The sequence below is a fragment of the Ceratotherium simum genome, chromosome 37 (assembly GCF_057802395.1).
Source record: "Ceratotherium simum simum isolate JZ-2026a chromosome 37, ASM5780239v1, whole genome shotgun sequence".
Lineage (NCBI taxonomy): Eukaryota > Metazoa > Chordata > Mammalia > Perissodactyla > Rhinocerotidae > Ceratotherium > Ceratotherium simum.
Genome location: NC_141936.1, coordinates 12,804,581 through 12,828,782, shown reverse-complemented (window position 1 = coordinate 12,828,782; position 24,202 = coordinate 12,804,581). Strand labels below are relative to the sequence as shown.

The 24,202-nt window shown below is 39.9% G+C and overlaps 1 protein-coding gene across 2 annotated transcripts; it reads right to left on the bottom strand.

The window, feature by feature from the left end:
- Positions 1-1,826: 1,826 nt before the first annotated feature.
- On the bottom strand, positions 1,827-23,543 carry SLC19A3 (solute carrier family 19 member 3). Of its 2 annotated transcripts, XM_004427650.3 has the most exons (7): positions 23,446-23,524; positions 20,136-20,291; positions 10,700-10,851; positions 8,191-9,019; positions 6,436-6,628; positions 4,588-4,729; positions 1,827-3,813 (listed from the first exon to the last, which is right to left on the bottom strand). In XM_004427650.3, the coding sequence occupies exons 3-7, from the start codon at positions 10,847-10,849 to the stop codon at positions 3,637-3,639; spliced, it is 1,491 nt and encodes a 496-aa protein (XP_004427707.1). In that variant the 5' UTR covers positions 10,850-10,851; positions 20,136-20,291; positions 23,446-23,524; the 3' UTR covers positions 1,827-3,636. The 2 variants fall into 2 exon arrangements, with proteins under 2 accessions (XP_004427707.1, XP_014640847.1); XM_014785361.2 differs by lacking the exon at positions 20,136-20,291 and having other exon boundaries at positions 23,446-23,543.
- Positions 23,544-24,202: the final 659 nt, after the last annotated feature.

The window sequence follows — 24,202 nt, the reverse complement described above, 5'->3', positions numbered from 1 at the left end:
GGCTGGGCACAAGGGGTGAAGGGAGTCATATATATGGTGATGGACAAACAAAAATGTACAACCCAAAATTTCACAATGTTAAAAACTATTAAAACATCAATAAGAAAAAAAATGATCTTTCTCAAGATACCAAATAAAATTTTTTATTTAAAAATTATTTTTTTCTTCTGTTTGTTCCTTTTAATTATAAATGCACATTTACTTATGCACGTACATTGCAAAAAATGTAAAAACATCAGAATGGTTACATATAAAAAAATTAAAAAAATCTCCAACTCTTTATTCTTCAGTGCTAATTTATTTCCCAAGAGGTTAAACAATTTTTTAAAACTAGCATTTTAATTTGGGGAGGGTAACTTACAGAGTGCAAACTTCAAAAGCCAGGGAAAGATGCCATCTCCCTCCCGTTTCCCATTACCCCACAGCAGGTAATCACTGTTATTAGTTTTGTTTGTCCTTCCAGAAAAGTTGTATGTGTATATAAACCAATACAGATATTTTTCTTCTTACTTTTACACAAATGATGAGGTATCACATTCATTATTATTTTGGCAATTGACTTTTCTCCACTTAAATTTTAGAGCCCTTTATTGCTATGTAAAGATTTTCCTCATTTTTTTATCTAGCTAATACTATCACAAGTGAATATACTGATGTACCATAGTACATTTTCCCTATCCTCACTTAATGACATTTGAATAGTTTCCAACCTTTTGTTCTTAGAAACAGTACCGTAATGAAAAACTTTTTATACAAGTCAGTTCCCAGCAGGCAAAGATAACAGTAGTGTATATTGCCATCAGAGAAATCTATAGCTGGAAAGATCTATACATTTGTAATTTTGAGAATGTAGAATTTTCCTTGGTAGCAATGAAACTAATTTACACTCCCATCAACAATCCTTGAGACTGCCTGTTGACTCATTCCCAGAGAACAAAGTGTACTGTCACACTTTTGGATTATTTTCTAGATGAACAATGGTATCTCATTGTAGTTTTAATATACATTTCTCTTATGAGTTAATTTAAGCAGTTTTTACATGTCTGAGCCATTTGTATTTCCCTTTCTCTGAATTCTCTGTTCACATCCTTTGCCCATTTTTCTATCAGGTTATTGATCTTTTTCTTATCAATTTGTATTGGTTCTTTATAAATTAGGGAAAGTAGCTTTGATGAGTTGCAATATTTTCCCCAGACTATCATTTGTCTTTTGGTTTTGCTTATAGTGGTTTTTTATTTTTTGCTTGAGGAAGATTCACCCTGAGCTAACATCTGTGCCAATCTTCCTCTATGTTGTATGTGAGCTGCCACTACAGCATTGCCGCTGATGAGTGGTGTAGATCCACGCCTGGGAACCGAACCTGGGTTGCTGAAGCAGAGCATGCCAAACTTAAGCACTAGACCATGGGGCTGGCCCAACTTACAGTGTTTTTTCTTCCATGTATAGTTTAGTTTTATGCTATCAATTCATTTTTTCACAATTTCTAGGTTTTAAGTTTCTTTAAAAAGTTTTGTGATTATAAAATAATTCTTACATGTTTTCTTTTGGTATTTTTGTAGTTTCATATTTTATATTTGCATATTGATACATACACATTACATATTGATGGAGTTATTCTAGCACTCTTGAGTCCAACTTAATTTTTCCTTTGGAAAAAAATTGTTCCAATCTTATTAAATATTCCATTTTTTTTCGTCTTGTATGAGATGCTATCTTTATCATAGTCCTAAATCCCCTCTGAAATAGGGACTAATTCAGAACTTTCTATTCTGTCCCATAGGACTGTTTTTTCACACTCCTATGTTATTTATTTTTTTTTTTTAAAGATTTTATTTATTTTATTTTTCCCCCCAAAGCCCCAGTAGATAGTTGCATGTCATAGCTGCACACCCTTCTAGTTGCTGTATGTGGGACTCGGCCTCAGGATGGACGGAGAAGTGGTGCCTCGATGCGCACCCGGGATCCGAACCCGGGCCGCCAGCATTGCAGCGCGCGCACTTAACCACCAAGCCACAAGGCCGGCCGCACTCCTATGTTACTGAAATCAAAAGTTTAGAGTAGGATTTTATTTTCTGCAAATAATTTAATCTAATTTTTGCACTTAAAATAGCTCCCATCTTTAAAAGTGTTTTCAGGTGTATTCATATATGTCTTACACATTTATTATTAAGTAATTAAATGTAATCTTAGAAATCATATTATTTTTGTGCTACTAGAAACGGGGTATTTTACACCTATGTATCTTCTAAATAGCTGTAATATGAAAGCTGTTGGTTTGATATATTTACTTCCTATACCACTAACTTGGTTTTTCGTTGAGTCTCTTGGGTATAGGCTTCCAGCCTCAGGAATAGTGATAATTTTGCCTCCTCCTTTCCAATTTCTGACTTCTAATTTTTTTTGCTTGTCTAATTGTGTTGGTTAATGCCTTCAGTACAGCAAGTTAAGTAAGAAGGATAATACTGGTCCTCCTTTCCTTGTTTTTGATGTGTGTAGGAATGTTATTAGTTTTCTCCGCTAAGTGAGTGTGTTGGCTTTTGGGCTGAATTTTATTTTCAGTCCAGTGATTGAATTTTGGGATTTGGAGAAAAATATATTTTAAATACAAGTCTTGAATAGCATTCTTTACTCCCAGTGGCAGACTGCTCAATGCACCCTCTATTGAAGTTTCAAAGTGCAGACAATTTTCAGCACAATTCATCAAAAAATTAGAAAGGCTCTTTAATATTTTTGCACACATTATTTTATTTAGCAATCTCTGCCATTTAAAAATTAGGGGTGCCCCCATCAGTGTTTTCTTATTTACAAATACTTCTAGAAACCCCTGGAAATTTCTGTTTCAGTTTTTCTGTTTTAGACAGACACCACACTGACACAGCATTAAAACACCTCCCTGGGGTCATGGTAGAGAGAAAGCTCATTAACTCTCGTAGGGCCACTGGGAATTGACATGAATGTCATTCTGTGGACACACAGGAGTGTCTGAAGCTATCCCTGAGGTAGAGTTTCAACAACACAGCTCAGCTGAGCACAAAATAAAAAATAATCATGAAACAATTAAATGGCAATATTATCAAATAATAGTTGATGCTATGTTATCAGGATTGAAGAGGAGTCCTTAGAAATGGGACCAAAGCTTGTAATTCTCTCAGAGAACCATAAGTGATACAGAAATATACTTAATGGAAAAAGAAGAAAAATGGCACACATGACAAACATGCCCAATGCGTTGCCTGTTTTGGTAAGATAAAACAAATGTCTAAGCCAAGCAATAGGGTCAGTCCAGTTAGTGTTTCTGCTCACAAACGGGAAACATCAACTCTAGGATGGCTGGAGCTTTCTCATGTTTTCTTTTCATGCCATTTGCATGTCTTTGCAAGTGATCAGAACCAGAATTTTCCAGTCATTGTTGTTCACTGGGGTCCCCAACATAGGTTGTTTCATCGAGACGATGGGCCCTGTTGACTGCATCCAGTTCAGCTGGGCACATAGATATCTGGTATAAAGCTGACATTTTGTTTTGGTTTTGAAAAGGATCATTGGAAACCACACTTGTGAGGCATGTCAATTTATGGCACTTAGTGGCTTTGTGACCAGCAGAGCCCTCACTCAGAGGCTGTAACGGTTGACATAAGATTAGAGCTTTGTTCCCATGATGACATCCCCTGGTTCCTCTGGGTGTGGTACATATGGATTCTGACTTGTAGCAGAGCTCTGCATCTTCTTTTGGCATTTGGCCGCATAGATAATGTATATGCTTCTCATTAGGAAAATTCCAGCAATGACCGCAAAATAACTCCCATAAACTAAAAACTGGAGAAAAATAAATACAATTAATTAGACACACATAAAATCTGTCTGTGTATGGCATTGGTAACACATAGTGATGCTGTTGATTTGCTTGGATTATGGGGTAACTGAGACCCAGGATCTTAATATGGGTGATTTAGATTTGCACAATACTTTCTTCTCCCATCTTAGAAGAACCAGGTATGAAGATGTAAGCAATGCAGTACCTAAAAGTGTGGGCTCTGAAGCCAGGGTTGCTTGGGTTCAGATCCTAGCTAACGTCACTAATAGCGAAAAAAAACACCGAATCTCACTGATCTATGTGTCTATGATTTGAGGATGGTGCAATGCTATATGTAATGTCTCCAAGAATTAATTTTAGACATTGAGGTTACTTCCTACTTGTCTTATCTCCCCTTTTTTCAGATCCATATGTAAAATGTGAAACTAGACTAATTTTAAGTGGAGTAGGGAAGAGGGAACTGAGTTCTGCAGTTGACTCTCTGTAAACCTTGGAACTGGATGGTGGGAGGAAGAGGAGACATATGGGGGACACAACGACCAGTGTTACCCAATGACATTTTAGGAGCCAAAGGTAAATGCTGACCTATTGTGATTATTACTCAAAAAATACTTGGCGTGTTATAATAATTAAGGAATTGCTTATTTTAAAACTTGCATAGCTATAGAATTCAAGAAATTTGAATGTTGGCAGTGGTAAGGTTGAAAAAACCTTTGAGATTACCTACTATAGTCCCACCAACTACATGAGAGGAAAACGGAAGTACCATAGCTTACCTGAATGCTGATTGGCAGGTTGAGCCCTCTCTGATCCACTACGATCACAGTTATAATGGTCTGAATCACCAGGGCGATGAAGGTGTTGATGCCAAACACCAGAGCATAGCGTTCCACGCTCAGATTAACCGCGATCTGAAATCTACCGTTAAACATCGAATAAGTTTTTGAACAAGAACATACATGGGATTCTTATCTTTAAAAGACAGAAATGAAAGAGAAAGCAGTGTCTTGTTAATAGCACCTTTTGTCTAAATCTCCTTTAGGAAGAGCAAAGAAAGCAAGTTAAAAAATATAGTTAAAGGTTGAATTAAAAGATAGTTAAAGGAAATATGGCAAAATTCCCCCTACGCAATTTAATGCTTCTAGAAATTAAACCTAAATGCTCTAAATTCTCATATCTTAAGAATATTAGATGCTATCTGACTTTAGATACGATTTTGCAGGGAATTTTTATGAAAATGCAAGAAATACCCAATCTGAGGAATTTTTTGCAGTTATTCATTTTACTGTCAATTATCTGCATTGACAGTTTCAAAATTTGGTAGGTGAATTATTCTTTGGAAGATCTAGACTATGGCTGGTTGTACAGTTGAGTGAATTTGTAATTAATTTATTTTTAATAATTATACAGTTTGAAATCTTATCACAAAACATTTATGAATAACTGGCAATTCTATGTTATTTAGAGTTGTTCTTTGTAATTGAGGTAAAAGGCTTTGGGTTCTGAATAATGTTAAAATGAAAAGAAATCATGTCATCCTACCTTAACAAAATCCTAACATTAAAAAAGAAACTCAAGACACATGAGTTTCATTCATTAAACTGACACATTTCCATGGAAAAAAATTAAACTTGTCAAAAGTTTTCTCTCCTTTGTTTCATGGTCTTTGCCCAGGGTACTTATAGTTCTGTGTTTTGTCAACTGCTTATCAAACATTTTTCACATATTAAAAAACAAAACTTGTCAAAATTTTGTCTCTACTTCTTTCACGTGATTTGAAATTTAAATGTTTCTTACCTCTTTTGGTTAATATCAAAGCCATTTCCTATAGTCAGCTTTCTATGCACTTATATTTGGAACCAAATGTTTTAACTGTTTTTTCTTTTTTTGGGGAGGAAGATTAGACCTGAGCTAACATCTGTTGCCAATCCTCTTTTTTTTTTTGCTGAGGAAGACTGGCCCTGGGCTAACATCTGTGCCCATCTTCCTGTACTTTATATGGGACGCCACCACAGCACAGCTTGATAAGCGGTGCATTGGTCCGGGCCCCGGATCCAAATTCGTGAATCCCAGGCCACTGAAGTGGAGCACGTGAACTTAACCACTATGCCACCAGGCCAGCCCCTGTTTTAACTGCTTTTAGAAAATGGTCTCTGGGATTTCCAGTTTCTTGTAACCTTCGCATCTATATTTTTCAGTATCCTACTTTTTATAACTTGCTGAGAATATTTTGTTTCACACAAAAGCATATGCCCAGAATTACTCAAGCAATTAAATGAAATTAAGGATGAAATCTAAACCTAATCACTCAAAACCAGATTGAACCACCCTTTGTTATGGCAGATTGCTTGAAATAAAAAATCACAACCTGACAACATACCATTACTTTTGATTTATGAACCTACAGAACTTTCTTTCCTTGATGACTAATCTTAGTAAAATTCAGAGGGCAAAGAGTTAAGTGAAAAGATGGCTTAATTTTGTCTAATTTAGTATGAAGTAGTCAACATTTAATATTGCAATTGATTAAAATCTTTCTGAAGTACTCAAAGACACTATAGGAAAACAGAAAAGAAAATATAGTTTAGTTTTAGGAGTAGAAAGAAATGGTTGGTAATACCTACACTGCTATGGTTATAAGAAGCATATAGCTGGACTTGAATATCAAATAGCCAGCATAGCATGCCCAGATGTTGGTTGTGTAATGCATGAGAAAGAGAGAGCCTGCATTGACAACTGAGAAGATGGCCAGAGCCAACTCTCCCAGAAGGTCCCAGTTGACTTTCACATAACCCACTGCAAATGCAGCCACAGCCCCTGAAAAAGAAACATTAAGGAAGATGAAACATATTGACTTGGTGCATGGGAAGTATCAACATGCTCTCTTAGAAACTGAAGAAATTCTAAAAGATGAATATATTGCTTTCACAATTTGTGAAAATAGTGTGATCCACTTAAATGTGGATTTATCATTTCTCAACCAGGTTTTCCTTTGGCTTCTCCTTTTACTTCCTATTCTTTCAATCATTTAGTCCTCACACTTTCAAATAGCATCAAATACATGCCAAGCACTGTACAATGGAGAGAGGCCACAAAGGTTCCTAACCACAGCAGAGCGGGGAGAAATGATACATAAACTCAATCACTTAATACAACATGTTAAGGGCAGAGATAGAAAAGGAAGAAACAATTGCTCTGGGAGTACACCTGGCTTGTCCAAATTTGCCTTTCTTTAATGTTTTTTTTATCATATGTTCTTTTGATGGGTAACGTCAATGATGGGTAACAAATGTATTGCATTAGGTGGTAAGTTTTAGTCTTCATTATTAATCTTTCTTAATCTTAACCTTATCTCTAGTCTCCATCTTAATGTCTTCAAGATCTGGCCTAATTTACTTGAGACTTTTGATGAACAGACTTATATTGATTTATAGAGTTTAAGAGATTGAATAATTGCCAGTAATTAGGGTTACTAATTATAGTTCTCTTTAACAAAATGAAAGACATTTATGTTTCAAATTACTGACATTTGATTAATTAACTTTTCCGCATGTGATCTAGGAAAGAACCATTACGACAAAGGAAATAAAACTATTTTTTCCCCCAGAATTTGGAATGTAGGAGAAATAATTTCAATGAACCAATTCCAGCACAGTCTTGGTTTTTAGGAGTTAAAATGAAGCCTCCCAAAAGGAAGACAATAATAAAACGGATACCACATGAGTTTTCTGAAATTTTTGTAAATGAGGGTGTGGAAATTTCCAACTTCCTAGAAAATATCTTCAAAGTCTCAGTTGAATTTAAGTTTCCACTTACCAGGATATAAATATTTATTGTAGAGTAAACTTCAAAGGTAGATTTCCCTCTCATATTAGAATCCTGACTGTCACATATCTTCCCTCATTTAAATCTCATAAGAAAGCCACTTGTGAAAATTTTTGGTGTACAGCCTAGAATTGCTAACGGTGGGCGCCAGCTAATCCTTTATTAACAAAAACTCTTCCAGGGATAATCTGGAAGCCTTAATAGTTCATTTTCTAAAATAACAAAAACTCTTTACTGATATACAAGATGTGTATTTTCCTTTTGATATTAAAAACAATTCTGGAAGAACAGGGGAGATTATTAACACTTTTTCTCATGATGAAATGGAATCTTAGGAATTTGGCTGAGCTCTTGAGTTACCTGTTGTAACTATAATACATTAAATAGAAGTGTCATCGTCCTGTTTTTTTTTTTCCCCAGTGCCTTCCATTCCAGAAAAACATTAATATGTCTTCTGAACATAACCAATTTTCCACCGTGGAGAACTTTAGCAACTGGAGAAACAATCTTGATGGGGGTAGCCCTTCAAGGAAGATAAATCAATGTTTACTTACCTCCAAAGGTTGCGATAGCTTCTACTGCCCCATTATAGACAGAAGAACTCTGGGATGGTGCCTTGTAATCCCAAAGGAGTTGAACATAGTTCAAAATCTGGTTAAAACCTGCTGTGGAAAAAGCCCACCACAGGGACCAGTAAAAAAGACGCTTTGAGGAGTAGCACTCTTTCAAATCTTGGAACCACTGCACAAAAACTCTCAAAGCTACATTTTTGGGCCTTGGGCTGCTCAACCAGCCATCATCCAGGTTCCTCGACATGGTAGGTATTACTGAAGTGGGTTTCTCCTCTCCGCAGCCTGCTGCTTCACCCTCATGAGGTTCATCTAATGCTGCATTCGTGTATGATGGCTTCTCTACTTCTTTGCTGGGTTTTGCGTGAAAAAACATGCTTTTCTGGGGCATTGGTAGAAAAAGTGAGAAAAGGAAGGCTATGGAGACAGACACCAAGGATATGACGTTGAGGTAAAAGTAGGATAGACTGGCCAGAGATACCAAGAGCTGGGCCAGCACTGAGGCCGCCGTGTAGGCCACCAGCGTGATGCTCCTGCAGTAACCGCTCACTTTCTGATAGTGCTCTGGGCTGACCACGCTGTAAATGTAGGCATAGTAGGCCACCTCGGTGGCGGTGACCATCCCATAGAAGAACTCCACAACCTGCATGGTCTTCACTCCTTGGCCAAACAAGAGCAGCAGCCAGGTAATGATGAAGCTAATCCCTTGTAAGATGATGACCGGCTTGTAGAGGACATAATCGGTAAGGATAAACACGGGGAGCAGCAGCACCAGATAAGAGTATGTCCACACAGGAAAAATCTCATTTGTGATCTGCAAAGTTGAAAAATGGATCGTGTGACCACGAAGCACCAGGAAGTGAGAAGGTTACCTTTCTCTGATACGTACATTACTAAGGTATGTGTGGGTTTCCCAATATCGAATTCTGCATCCAATTGGGTAGAATATTCTTCATATTATGGAAAAGCACAATAGAAAACTGATTTTCAAGGAAACTATTAGGTGAAGAGAGGCCCCTTGCCCCCAACAAAACCAATTTATATACTTAAGTGCATCCCAGTAGATTATATTGGCTTAATGCGCAATCTGAACTATATTAAGTTTAGATATTGTGTACATTTGAGTCAATTAGTTAAAAATTATTCAACAGACACTTCCAGGTTTTTAAGGCTCTTAAAAAATACCATTCCCTTCTTGTTCAAAGAATAACATTAGACAAATCCAGAAACATTTATCGTTATTTGATCCATCACTATGTCAAAAATATCAGCACTTCCAAAGTCTGGATGAACACATACATGAAGATAGCAAAGAGTAAATTACCTCGCAGAATTATGGAGTGGGAACAAGTAATGCATTTAATTTCCTTCCTGGCCACATCTGCTGGGCTCTCAATCTTATTCAATATTGCTTATTCAATTCTGGCCTCAGTTTAATATGGGTCATCCAATGGATTTAGTCAGAAATGCATGAGACTTCAATGTCCCTTCATAAAAAGAAAGGACTGAAGAAGTTGTTGGTCTTTGGGGCATGATGGGTCTGTGCCCCTCTGCTTTCTCCAGCAGCCTCAGCGGGTCCAAAGGTCAACGACGAGGGGAAGTTAGTGATTTGAAGGGCTAGAGCTACTGAGCTGCACTTTTGAGGATGGGGACATTAAGCAGTCCATAGCGTTGGCAGAAGCAGATCCCAGTAGGTCCATTGGCTGATTCTGGACCTATATGTGTCCTTTGTCTTAATCATGACATGCTTCCATCTGGGAAACTTTGAAACAGAGTTTCGCTAAGTGATGTTACAGCACAACAAGCGTGCTTTTCTGTCCTTACCACCTCATCACCAAATAAACCAGCATCAATTAGCCTTCCAGGTAAAGCCTCCCCCTGTAGTGTTTTCATAGCTCTGGCTGGAGATTATAAAACCAGCCCAGGGTAATTCTCCAGCTGGGTCAGTGCATTTTCTTGTTGCACTTGGTCTAAAAAAGCAGTAGATCTTCTAAGTAAGAGAATTTGGCCTTCTGGGGAAGATAAAGCCGAGAGATAAAGCTGCTAACGTCTCACCTGCTGGTATATAGTTTTTCAAAACTGAGTAAGTGTTCTAAAGAATGCTACAATTCTTTATCAGATCCTGCTTATACCTCAGCAGCCTGAAAATTTATTAGGACTCAATCCTGTGCCTGGAAGTGATTTTATTTTAGGATTAGTATAATAGAATCAGTGGAGACCTGAAAGGTTCCCATGTAGTAAGACTAATGGTAGAACTCTATAAAAGTTAAAATATTTATTTCACATGTAGTGTGTTTTGGTTTCCCATTTTTGCAAGTGTGAGGAGGAAAGAGTAGTTTGAACAGTTCTATCAAATAACAAATACCAGGAAAATGGGATTGATTGAAGTCAGAGTGTTAATCTTATTTCAAGTTGAACGAAACCCTGACTCCATGTCCTTGATCAAGTCCTGTAAAATTAAACCACATCAAGATGCATATGTATATTAACTTACCTCTGCGCTGGTCAGGTTTTTATCTGGTCCGGATAAATAAGGGATAAGGAAGGGTTCTGAGGGTCTCATCATGGAGAAAAATCCAAATAAGCAGAGGACCACGGTGGGATAAATCCAGGAATGGCTCGGTGGAGTTCGGAAACAACCCATGGCTGATCAAACGGAAATAGAGCCAAAATTAACTGACGTTTATTCTTGTCCTTGGATGTAATGAAAAACTGATTATTTCTAAATGTTTTATGAAAGGATAAAGTTTCATCCATCTGCAGCCGAAATGGAGAGGTGAGTGATGAATAACTGCTCTCAAATATGTCTTGGGTGATCAAACTCTCCTTTGTTAAGGAACTTCTTATTCATTATTGCCGGGAGTGGAGTCACACTTCTCTAGTGTTCTCCATCAAAAAACATGGTAATGAGTAGCTACTAATAAATGGTAAACAGTGGGCCAATGAATGTTTGAAAATAAGTATAAAACATTGGCTAGGGAATTATTGGTGTACATGTGGTAGGTAAGTTACTTCTAGGAGGTCAAACCCAAGAGATCATAGATTGAATTGATAAAACCTTCTATTATCTGCCCACTATATTTGCACTGTGACTCTGAATTCTTTAACACACTGACTGGCACGTGTGTATTTACATATCTCTCCATCGGACTATCCCTTGTTTAGTATTGTGCTTAATACATCATAGACATCCAGGATATTTTTGTTAGCCATCTCCAATCTGAGAATTTATAATTCTTCAGTTAAAAAAATTAAACTGGATAAAGATCTGACTTGCCATCTTTTCCATATTTCTCCCCTTTTCCATACTGGTGCTAACTCTATGTTGAGAACAGAAGCCATCCTTCTAGACTGTGATTCCACTTTTCTTTAAGACTGGGCCCATTTCTTCACTAAACCTGCAGTTTCACACCACTCAATGGGGCAGGTAGCTAATTAATAGCTCATACGTTTTTCCTAACCCACAAATGAAATCGCTTGAAATTCAAACTTCAGACCGCAAGTCCAATGGAGGATCTCATTTGCCACTGCACAGAAAAAACCAAACCTAACCAAAAAAACCCTTTATTTTATGGTGGGTATATTTGAAGCCATCTTGTGTTTTCATGTGGATTACAATGTGCATCAGGAAAATTCACTCTCATTCCTTCACATTTTGGATCTAGATTAACTTTGTAAAGCATATATGTTTTTAGTGGTCTTGGATGTGGTTAAATTCTCTGAGACAATTTATAGGAAAGAAACTAACCTGCTGTGAGTATGATGCTTTTCTGCATATTATCTCATTAAATTCTCATAATAACTCAAAATATATACTACTTTCCCAAATTCCCAGGTGAGTATATGGAAGATCCAACATGTCCAACAACTGGCTTCAAACCACATGGTCAAGATTCGAATCCAGGTCTCCCTGACTCCCATCAGAGTCCTTAACCTGCTCCACTCTGCCTCAGTCTGGTGGCCTTTCTTCCTGGGCTGTTGGTATTAACCTAATGTCAACCTCTCCCCATGAGGGAAGAAAGTGTTTTTACCAACACATTCATTCTAAAGATTATGACTTAATACAATACATAGAGCTGCCAGGGGTAATTACAGTCTGAAAGTGGGCCAGAGAGAGGGAAGATGATGTTCACTCAGAAGAGCAAGTCACCAGGGTGGAATTCCAGGTATGCAGCGGGGGTGGGGAACTTTGCTAGGGGCCAGGGAGGATGGGAGAGCCTACTGGGTCACACCTTGGTCTGCCACCCACTCTACCCTTTCACAAGGTGGCCCCAGACTGCTGCATAGTTCCTCTCTTAAGTTAAATAAGGTGAACACTTTTTCCGTTTATGTCAACAAAACCCTTGACGAACCAGTGCAGAGACAATGGAAATCCGAATTTGGAACTGGATTGCAGCAACTGTGAGCAATGCTGACAATGTGAAAACTTTGCCGAGGGCACGTTGGGTTTGTCCCCCACCTCCTCCCTCAGCCCAGTATGCAAGCATTCATCTTCTTCCTGAGCACTGCTGGAGTTTGCTGTGGCTTTCTTTCCTTGTGAGCAACGTTCTTGTAGAAAAGGCTAGCCTGAGTGGGCAATTACTGAGGGTTGGACATCTTTCAAAGGGTGGTCTTAATGGGGTAGCATCTGCTGACTCTACATCTAGAACATTCTCTCTGTCTATGCTCACCACGGATTGCTTGTCAACTCCAAGTCATCATGTTCTCCATGCATCTCAGAGACCTAGGACTATGCCCGCGGTCCATGGCTGCTAAGAGTCCCCTGGATTACTGACTTCTTCATCTCTTAACTGTTCTAATACTGCTGCCCAACTGGATTTAGTTGGGAAGGTCGAGGAGAAATAGACAGTATACGCCCAACTCGAGTGTAAGCAGGAGGGCAGGGTGTTTTGTCTGTTAGGATCACTGCTCTATTCCTGTGCCTAGAAGAGTGCCCGACACACAGTAAGTCTTGTAGAAGGAAGGGGATGAACATCAGACCTCCTCACTGAGAACTAATAAAGCACTGTCTGGGTTTCCTGAGTGCACTTCCTAGCTGCATCAGGTAAAGACCAGGGAGGCCCTCAACTCCCCAAGTGCCCTGTGGTTCAGTTGCTTATCTGTAAAATGGGATAACAATGCCAACCGCATGTGTGGGCTTTTTGTGAGCATGGAGGGCCTTGATACCTGGAAAAGACTTGGCGCCATGTTGGGCATGGAGTTATGGCTTGAACACGTTATTTCTCTTCCCTTTGCTCTCTTCACATATAGGAGGACTCAACAGTGATTCTGGCTTAAGGAGGAGAAAATGAGGGAGGGCATCTGACCTTAGCTGAAAACAACTGAGAAACATTTGGGGAGCTCATCCCTGCACCCCAGGCTGCTGGGCTTCCTGCCCTCACTTCTTTTTCCAGTTCCCTCCCCACGGAAACAAACACATGCTCCAAAGCTAGCTTTGCCAGAGGAAATGAGAGAAGGCATCTAACCAAACATTAGCAGGAGTCCTTGACCCCAGAAGGACTGGGCAGAGCAGCTGGAGGTTCCTGGTTTAAAGGCAGCAGAGGCTCCCACATCCTTTTAGAGACCATGTCTCACCTGTTGGCTATTCTTCAGCCTTCAGGGCCACAGCCACTGTCACTGCCTGCTCCCTGCTGGGAGACTTCTGAGACTCCAGCTGCTAACGTCTGACTCTTTTCCTTCACCTTCCCCCAACTCAGGGTCTCATTGTCCAGCACTCGCCCCACTGTGTACCCCTTTCCAACCCTGGCCAGTTAGCCAAGACTGTGTGAACTTGACTCGCACATCAGAATCACCTGCGAGCCTGATAAAAATATAGGTTCCTGGACTGCGTCCCTACAGTGTGATTCAGTAGGTCCAGTAAGGCCCAGGAATCTGCATCTATACACTGAGTGATTCAGCCGCAGGAGGCCTAAGGACCACTGTCCCTCATCTATCCACTGGGCTGGCTGGCTCCATGCCACAGCCTTGGATCTTAACAGGGTGGTGAGGGAGGTGGATGGCAATCATCTAGAGAGCTTTTTCAAAGCTACACGCAGACCTGCAACTCTGAAACTCTCTTCTGGCCCTCTAGGCCCTGGAGAGTCCAGGACAGGTGGAAAAATCCTCAGGTGACTCTGATGTTTCGGATATGCCTCTCACACCCTGCCCAAACCACTAATCCCTTCACAAGCGCACCTCACTCCCTGTTTGTGACCCATTCTGTCCCATCCAGCCTCAATCCTTACCCAGTAGGGGCCCTGGAATGCCTGTGTTTAGCACTGAATAAAATACCCTGGTTCTGGCTCCTTGGGTTATCACAGCACATAGGTATCTGACATCCGCCAGCCCAGCACGACCCTTCACCCACCCTCCAAAGGCAGTGATTATTTTCCTTACAAAAAGTCTGCAACTTACAGAGATAAAAGGATGACAACCTACCAGCTATTTTTCACTTAGTTCCTGCTTTACACCAAGCATTGGACTAGTCGCTTTTTTTTTTTTCGTGAGGAAGATCAGCCCTGAGCTAACATTCATGCCAATCCTCCTCTTTTTGCTGAGGAAGACTGGCCCTGTGCTAACATCTATTGCGAATCCTCCATTTTTTTTCCCCTTTTTCTCCCTGAAGCCCCCAGTAGATAGTTGTATGTCATAGTTGCACATCCTTCTAGTTGCTGTATGTGGGACGCCGCCTCAGCATGGCCTGACAAGCGGTGCGTCAGTGCACTCCCGGGATCCGAACCTGGGCCGCCAGTAGTGGAGTGTGTGCACTTAACCGCTAAGCCACGGGGTCGGCCCCTGGACTAGTTGCTCTTTATAATTATTTGTCTCTAATCCTTAGAACAATCCTAATTATATATATGTTATACATATATTTATATATAATTATATATTTTATATAATATAATAAATAATTGTATAAATACAATAAATATATTTATTACATAAATAATATTGTTATATTAAATAAATATAATTGTATTATATATTATATTTAATATTACATAATTATATATATACAAAATGTCCCCAATTTCTCAGACATGGGAACCGAACCTCCTCAAAGCTCATGGCGACACAGCTAAGAAAGGTTACAGCTGAGCTCAAGGTCTGGTCTGTTGGCTTCGAGTTCACATCGTCCCTCTACTCTGACAGGTAGCTGCCTCCTACCTCTGTGGTACCATTCCCACCACCTCAACATTTTCCTCTCCTCATTTTCTTGCCAGCTACCTCCAAAGGCACTGTCAATGTGGGCTCTGGGATTCCCACCGAACAAGCTGGGTACCGCCAAAATCGTTCTCTCCCCTGCTGGAGAAGCCTGTGGCTAATGGTCTCATAATGCGTGGAAATACTGATCACCATCTTTTATTTTTATCTTATCATTGAGGGGATGCTGCTCTTTTCTGTCATTGTGGCCATGACAATGATAATCAAATTACTTACACAAGTTCTATAATTTTTACATTTGGAAAATAATTTTACTTTTTCTTTGACAATTTTGTCAGGTAGATGGAGGAGATGGTATTGTCCTCATTTTATAGATGGGGAAACTGAGGGCCACATGCAATAAGATTTGTGTGGTTTTCACACTTAACCAATGTCAGAGTCTGGACTTGGACTCGGGTTTTTCTAATTCCAAGTTCAATCATCTTTCCATGCCTCGTTATATCTTCAAAATTCCAATTCTAGTTTATTTTGGAATAGTGTTTTTCAGATTGTGGGTGTCAAAAGAATTTAGTGGGTTGCAAATAGGATTTTAAAACAAACGTTGCAGGAAAAAATATTAAATATCAAAGTACACTGCAGATTAGGGCTGTTTTTTCCTGGACCTTTGTTTGGGTTATCAGTATATAAATATACAAAAATGATCATGCTGTGCATTACATCTTACTCTGGGACACAGTCACTGGGTTAGAAGTTGTAGAGGAAAGAATAGGACTCATATCTACTCATGTCCCTCATTCGCATGCCTGTCTGGGAGGACCACAGCCTTCCCAACAAAGCATCATTCTGGGACTGAGTGTTCTTTTGTCACTTTTCAATTTATCATTCCATTTTGACTCCATAATATTATCCTCCTCCTAAAGAGTACTCTAAACTTCCCTTCTTTGAATCTAACTTGAGATCATGAACTGGGTTGATTTTCTCAGTTGACACTTCTGAAAGCAAGATGTTTATCTTTCCCCATTATTCTCTGTGCTTTGCTCTTGTAGCAGTAATTCTCACATATTACTCATATGCTTCATCACCCTTTTTAAAAAGGTACAGGAACATTGTGTGGGCAGTAGGTTAAAGGAAAGAAAAGAAAAAGGACATTCTCCAAAAAAAGTCAGCTATTAGGCTATCATGACTTGAAATCTACAGTGAAGATGCCAGCAGCAACAAGAAAGGCTGAATGAATCAGCCGCTCCTTCTAGCAGAGACTTGGAGCAGCTAAATCTACCATAGAGCTTACCTTGGTGGGCTGTGGGGGTAGAGGAGCTCTTCAGAGGGAGAGTTCTAGCTTAGCAAAAGCAGATGGAGGAAGCAAGGGCTGAGCATTAGCTTCTGCTCTGAAGGCCCCTGGCAGGTTGAAGTCTCCCTGCTCCCCACCTCTAGCCGATCAGAGAACACCTGCTTCTGACCCAGCTGCACCATCTGTGCACGTGCAGCATATCACGTGAGCCCTTGGAGTAAATTGCCACGTGCACCGTTGGGGTTACCAGCCAGCCCGTGTGACCTTGAATGAGTCCCAAAGACCACCAACACCTTTGCATTGGAAGTGACCCACCTTAAATTACTTTAGAAATGGTGTGTTCCTTTCTCTTTTTGGTGATAGGGGAATAATGATTATTTTTTATTAAAATTCATAGCTGTCCCATCAAGGGCCCTTCAGTATTCTACTGCTAAGTCTCCAATTTCTCTCAATCTCTAATTGGGGTCTATTTCTAGAAGGCCACATATTTTTATGGCTGCTTCCCTTTCTTCAGGGTATGTGGGGTGCTGTAGCCTTCTTCAAAAGATCAATCCCCTTGATAGCATATCTATTCTGACTTCATTTTAAGGTGAGCACAGATTTTTCTTCATCTACTAAAAAATTTAAGATTTACTTGTGTTTCGACTATGATCAAGTTGGGCTGGGTATTTAGAATATTTCTACATATATATTTCCACTTGCATAGAATAGGCAACTATTAAAATGAACTGTAAAAATTGGCATATACTAGATGGCTTTCTGGCTCTTGAGTCTTGGGTAGACTTCTTAGCTATGGAGGACCTTAGTTGATCAGATTCATCCACCCACTCCCAGAAGATGGAATTCTGCTCCCACAGCCAAAGCTTTCAGGGCTGTGGGGCTCCCTGAGATAAGGGACAAGATGACCTGGTCAAAGCAAAGATCTTCCCCAAACCTGGTTTTGCAAAGGTTCCCCACAACAGAGAGCCTGGAGGATAAGGGACTGGGTCAATGGAAAGGAACCATTTTATCAAATCTTCTTCCATGCTTGTTTACAAGATACTTCCAGAATTAACCAAGATGCCAATAATTTAGAAGGAAACTATCTAGAATCCCCAGTCTCCACCCAATTCCTGTCCACCCCTCCCAACTAAACATTCCAGTCATCTCAGAAGGGTGCCTGATAAGACAACCAATGTCAGAGAAGTGGGCTGGCCTAATTTTCACACTATTCCCCAGAACATTTACTGCAGTCAAAACACCTATCTCAAATAACAGAGCACGAGATTGATAATTTAAAATAATCATGAATCTCACAGCCTCTAAATTCTCAAGGACTTGGGCAGCTTGGCAAGAGAGATGACATTTGCAAATAGTTTTACTCCCCAATGCCCAATGCCTTTTTAAATATAGAGTTAAGGGGTCCGGCCCGGTGGCGTATCAGTTAAGTTTGTGCCCTCCGCTTCAGCGGCCCGGGGTTCACAGGTTCGGATCCCGGGCATGGACCGATGCACCACTTGTCAAGCCATGCTGTGGCGGTGTCCCACACAAAGTAGAAGAAGATGGGCATGGATGTTAGCCCAGGGCCAATCTTCCTCAGCAAATAGAGGCGGATTGGCAACAGATGTTAGCTCAGGGCTAATCTTCCTCACCAAAAAAAAAAAAAAAAAAAATAGAGTTAAGGTCAGTATTTATTACATTTTCCAAAAAAAGCCCACCTTTCAGGTTTTTAGCACTGCCAGAGCCAAGCCCCTCATTGCACAGAAGCAAACCAAAAGTTTGACTACTGAAAACTAAAATATTTGCTTTTAGCTGATATCAGAGTATAATAACTAATTAAGCCTTTTGGTCTACTTACTACTAAAACAGAAGAGAATACAACTTGGAGTAAAACAGCCAAAGAAAGCAAAGAGCTGCAGTCTGCTTAAGGCAAGGCAGGCTGGTGCTGGCAGAAGGCATGGGGAAGAGATTCCAGGGAATTGCTTCATTACTACACCTCTGTTGCAAAATCAGGATTGCAGGGTGATTTCGCCAATTACTAGTGAGCTATTGTATTTCAGCTGTGACTTCATCTTGTTTAAAATGCATTTTACTGATCTCTATCTCACCCCATACACAAAAACTAATTTGACATAAACTCTAGTACGTTAGAGTACCATCTAGAAGAACACAGATCTTTGTGACCTAGGGATTAGCAAATATTTTATCAAAATGACAAATGGACTAAACTTAAAAGGAAAAAATTGACGAATTGGATTTTTTCAAAAAACTGTATCTGCTCATCTAGAGATACCATTAAGAAATTGGAAAAGAAAACCACAGAAAACATTTCACAACCACTAGAATGCCTAAGTACAAAAAGACTAGCATACTAAATGCTGGCAAAGATTTAGAGCAACTAAATTTGTACACATTACTTGTGGGAATGTAAAATGGCACCAAATTCTTTGGAAAACCATTTGGTAATCTATACAAGAAAGTTCACGTATTCATAATAGTGAAAAAATGGGAAGCAACTGAAATGTCCACTAAATGGTGAATGAATAAACAATATTGTATATTTAAGCAACTAATATTGATTCAATCAGCAATAAAAAGGAAGGAACTATTACAAAAACGTGAGTGAATATCAAAAACATTACGCTGTGACGAAGAATTCGGACACAAAACTGTATGACTCCATTAATACATATGAAGTCCTAAAATGAGCAAAACTAATCTATAGTGATAGAAATTGGATCAGTGGTTGCGTGCGATGGGAGACGGGACAGACTGACTGCAGTAAAGCACACAGGAACATTCTAGGGTGATGAAATGTTCTATATCTTGATTGTGGCAGTGCTTACAAACTTACATTTGTCAAAACTCATTGACTATACACTTACAATGTACACTTATTATATGTAAACTATATCTCAATAAAGGTGTCTTGGAAAAAAGAAATGAACCACTGATACATGGAACAAAACAAATGAATCTCAAACATTATGCTTCATAAAAAGAATCCAGACTCAAAGAGGCCATCCTATATGATTCCACTGCCGATAGAAATCAGAACAGGGGTCGTCTGCGAGGTGGGGGTGGGTGGGAACCGACTGTAAAGGGGAATGAGGGGAGATTTTGGAGCCATGAAATATTCTATATCTTGACGGGATATAGTTACATGGGTGGATACAATTATAAACACTTAAAATCTATACATTATATTGTATGTAAATTATATCTCAAACTAAAAAAATACATCCTTCCTCTCCCTCTCCTACTTCAAAGCATTTTGCTGTGTAGGACTCCCCACAGCCCTGGCTGTTTTCTATTGGTGAAACGACTAAAGCTTTTCCAAATTCCACATGGGGCAAGTCCTCTATTTAATCTGAAAGCAGAACAGCAGCTTTGAAATTGGGTCTGTCCTAGAAAATTGAGAATGGAAACAATGCCCATAAATCTTCTTCTTAGGCCAAGAAATTCTGGAAATCTGGCCACATAGAACATTCTTCAAAATAACACAAAGAGAATCAGTTACCTGTTCCTTCCGTGCCCTGAGTTTATTTCTTTCTAGAACCAAGTCCAGTTTCCTGCCTTCAGATGGACCTTCTGCTCCTTCCTGCTGCCAGCTACTGCGAGTCCTGTCGCAATGCCCCTTCTTCTCATTGAAGTCTTGATTCCTCCTCCTTCAGAACTGAGCAGTCAAGAGCAATGGCTTTATACACCAAAGCCCAACCCTCTCTGATTGATTTATACACTGGAACCCACCCTCCTCTGCAGCCACCCCCTTTTGGAATCCCTTTAAAAAAACAGAGAACCAGATTCAGATCTTTCTGAAACACAGATGATTGGGGTGATAAACATCAAAAACACTTCTCCCTGAATGTTCATAGTAAAATAATGTAATTGAGTTTCTCTAGAATTTTGTATTAAGAGACTTAGAATTGCGGAAAACCACAAAGTAGTCCTATCACCTGTCACTCACTCAAAATCCTTTTCGTATCCACTCCCCCAAAAAACCAAAACCCAAGAATCTTTGCTGAAACGAGGGACTCCACAGAACTTTACAAAGTATGAATAAGGCCTAGATATTAACTATGTAGGCCAGAATTCTGCTCTCGGTTAAAACCATTGCAGGAGTCGATACAAGTGATCTTTAAAATACATGCTTCAGATTCCATTTTGTAACATACGGCATCATTCCTTTTTGCTTGCCTGACACATTTGCTGATGAATTAACCATCCCGTTCCAGACTGCCTATTCTCTGAATGTCTATGGTTAGAGCAATCCAGTCTCAGATGCAGATGGAGAAATATCCCTATCAAAACCATAAAACTGGCGGACAGTTTACAAAGAAACTCAACTGATCATGTGCAGCCATTGAAATGCACCTGGGTAACCGGTCGAATACAGGGGTTGGGGTGGAGCTGGGGAAAAATTTGTGCTTCAAGGAAAAACTATGCATTATTTGAGACATTTTGAGAAGGGAACTCTCATACACTGCTGGTGGGAGTGCAAACTGGTGCAGCCACTACGGAAAACAGTATGGAGATTCCTCAAAAAATCAAGGATAGAGCTACCATATGATCCAGCTATTCCACTGCTGGGTATTTATCCAAAGAACTTGAAAACACCAATTTGTAAAGGTACATGCACCCCTGTGTTCATTGCAGCGTTATTCACAATAGCCAAGACTTGGAAGCAACCTAAGTGCCCATCAAGGGACGAATGGATAAAGAAGATGTGGTATATATACACAATGGAATACTACTCAGCCATAAGAAACGATGAAATCCAGCCATTTGTGACAACATGGATGGACATTGAGGGTATGATGCAAAGTGAAATAAGTCAGAGGGAGAAGGTCAAATACCATATGATTTCCTTCATTAAGTAGTAGATAACAACAACAATAAACAAACACATAGAGACAGAGATTGGATTGGTGGTTACCAGAGGGGAAGGGGGGAGCGAGGAGGGTGAAAGGGATAATTCGGTACATGTGTGTGGTGATGGGTTGTAATTAGTATTTTGGTGGTGAACATGATGTAATCTATGCAGAAATAGAAGTATAATGATGTACACCTGAAATTTTTACAATGTTATAAACCAATGTTACTGCAATAAACAAAAAATAAAATAAAAAAAAACCTCTGCAAATTGTAGCAACTGATAGCATTGTGCAATAATTCTTGTCTATAGACATGCAAGTAAGTTCTGTCCAGTAAAGGGAACTGTTCCCCTGTCCCCCATGGAAAACCAGTTTTACTTCTATTTCAATATTCCTGATCTATAAATGTACTCATTCTTTGGATTCTCCTTTGATCTGGTTGTAACAGCCTTACCAGTTTCCTCACTAGTGAGTTAACTAAATCTTTAACACATGTTCATTTTTATATTTGCATGAGAGTCACGACTTTATCCTTTTCCGAAAGTTACCTTTAATACTTATCCTTCACCATGCCTCTAGCCTATCCAAATAACCTCCAACTTATTCCTCTGAAGGTAAGTGATTTGGTGACAGTTGTTAAATTACCAAATCAGCTTTAATATCCTGACCTCTCCCTGCAGACCTTCCCAGTCTTAGTTTTTTTTCTCTCCAGGTTTGGGTTTGTGGCGGCAAGTGCGGTCCAGTGGAAAGACCATGACTTCGAAATCCGAAGCTCATGTTCCTCTGGGCCCCACCTCTGTTTGTGGCACGTACTTAACCTCTCCAAGCCTATTCTTAAAATGTGGATAATCACAGCCACCTCCCAAAGTTGTCCCAGGAACTGCCCAATCTGGTTCTTGGCACATATAAGGCACTCAATACAGCTTCCTTCTCATTGCCCTCACACAAGCACACATTGAAAATTCAACCAAATGAACACAGCTGGGCACTCATAGATCAGAGACAGCAATTTCAGAAAGGTACACACTGGATAATTTCACCTAAACTGCTAATGGGCAGCAGGCCAAATAAATTCATCTTTGAATATTTATGCTTGACTTGCATTTCCCATTACCCAACCTTCAGAAACTGTTATTGGTACATAACCAATAATGACCAAAAGAAACTAGTGTTTTTGTCCATGTCAGCTACTGCTAAGACAGTTTGAAGAAAAACCTATTTGGAAGTTAGCTTTGTTTTGGTCTATTTAAAATATGTACTTTAATGAAAACACAGCTTTTGCCTTAGGAGACACCGATGTGTTCTGACACCTGTCAAGCAAAACACTCATGTGTGAGTATTTTTAGAAAACATTATTTCCTTCACCCTTTTCGAACTTGAAGCACTCTGCAAGCTCCAACCTTTTGCACATTGACAGTAGCAACAATGACTTGACAAATAATTGTTAGACATGTTATTTGATGAATTAGGTATCCTTTCCAATATTATTGTAAGGTATGGTTGTGTTTTCTTTTAGTAGTAATTAGAGTAGTCCCAATGGAGCCCCGGGTCTCTTAACTTTAAAGTCCCCCTTCTTTTCCTCACTAGGACTTTTCGCCATTCCTGCATTGGGATTTGGAATTTTGTTTCTTTTCAAGTAAAATCTGTGAACGCGAGTGTAACCATGGGGGATGCCGGCCCTTTAACAGAATCGTGGTTTTATTTAATCTGCTTTTCCAGATGGCTGAAAGTGAGCCATCCTTGCCAAACCTACTTGGGCGAGTCTCAGCACCGCAGCCGCCAGCACGAGGCACGGCCTGCCCCCTACCTCGGGCTCCTGGATGTAATCCGGGCCGGTCCCAACCCGCCCGCCGCAGCGCAGGTACTCGCCCCGCCCGCGCTCCCGAAACCGAGGCGTGGGTGGGTGCTGCGGCCAGGGCGTCTCCTCGATAATTCACCTCCCAGAGCTCCTCTTACCTATAGGAGGGGGTTTCTCTGCTCGCCAGATCGCTCACATGCCGGGATAACACGGCCCAGGGACCGGCAGCCTGTCCTTCGCCCTAATCCAGGCGCTGGAGATAGGGGCGGGGCGGGGGCGGGGCGGAGCCCGTGGGCCCCGCCCCGATGTTTTGCATATGCGAATTAAGGTTTCTATAACCTTTAAACTGGACACCGGAACGCGCGGTCTATGGGCAAACACTGTCAGCTTTGTACCTGGAAGGAACAGCTTAAAGCAATATACTGATACCCCAAAATCAACATAACAAAACGGGATGAATTGAATGCAGAGTCGATCATCTGCTCTACTTATAAATATGTCCTTTCCTATAAGCCCACTTATTTCTCCCAAAAACGTATGAGAGAGGTACAGCTATGATCCCCATTCTGCATATGAAGAAAGTGAGGCAGAAGGAGGTAAGACTAGTAAATAGAGAAGCCTGGATTTTTATGGGGGCATCCTGGCTACAGAGCCAATGTTTATAATCACTACGTATTTTTTTTAAGGTGGTGGGGTGGAGTAGTTTCCTAGCACTTTGAGAGTTTTCTAGTGCAAATACTTCATCTATTAAATACTGTTTATTCAGCAGAGTTAAAAAAAAAAGCAGTATAAAGTTCTCATTGGTTAAAATGGAATTTTTTGTTTATTTGTTGGTGGAAATGGAAACTCTCCCCCAAAATAAACACTGCTTGGTTTCTAAGGGCTACTAGCAGTTAATAAAATTGATTAAAATTC

What these genes read in the sequence shown, in the direction of transcription:
- SLC19A3 (XM_014785361.2), bottom strand. Translation starts at nt 10,849, where the DNA reads ATGGGTTGTTTCCGAACTCCACCGAGCCATTCCTGGATTTATCCCACC. An exon ending in CTTCTTATAACCATAGCAGT is followed by an intron (nt 4,730 to 6,435) that starts GTAGGTATTACC and finishes GTTTAACGGTAG; the next exon opens with ATTTCAGATCGCGGTTAATC. An exon ending in ACCTGCCAATCAGCATTCAG is followed by an intron (nt 3,814 to 4,587) that starts GTAAGCTATGGT and finishes ATTTTTCTCCAG; the next exon opens with TTTTTAGTTTATGGGAGTTA.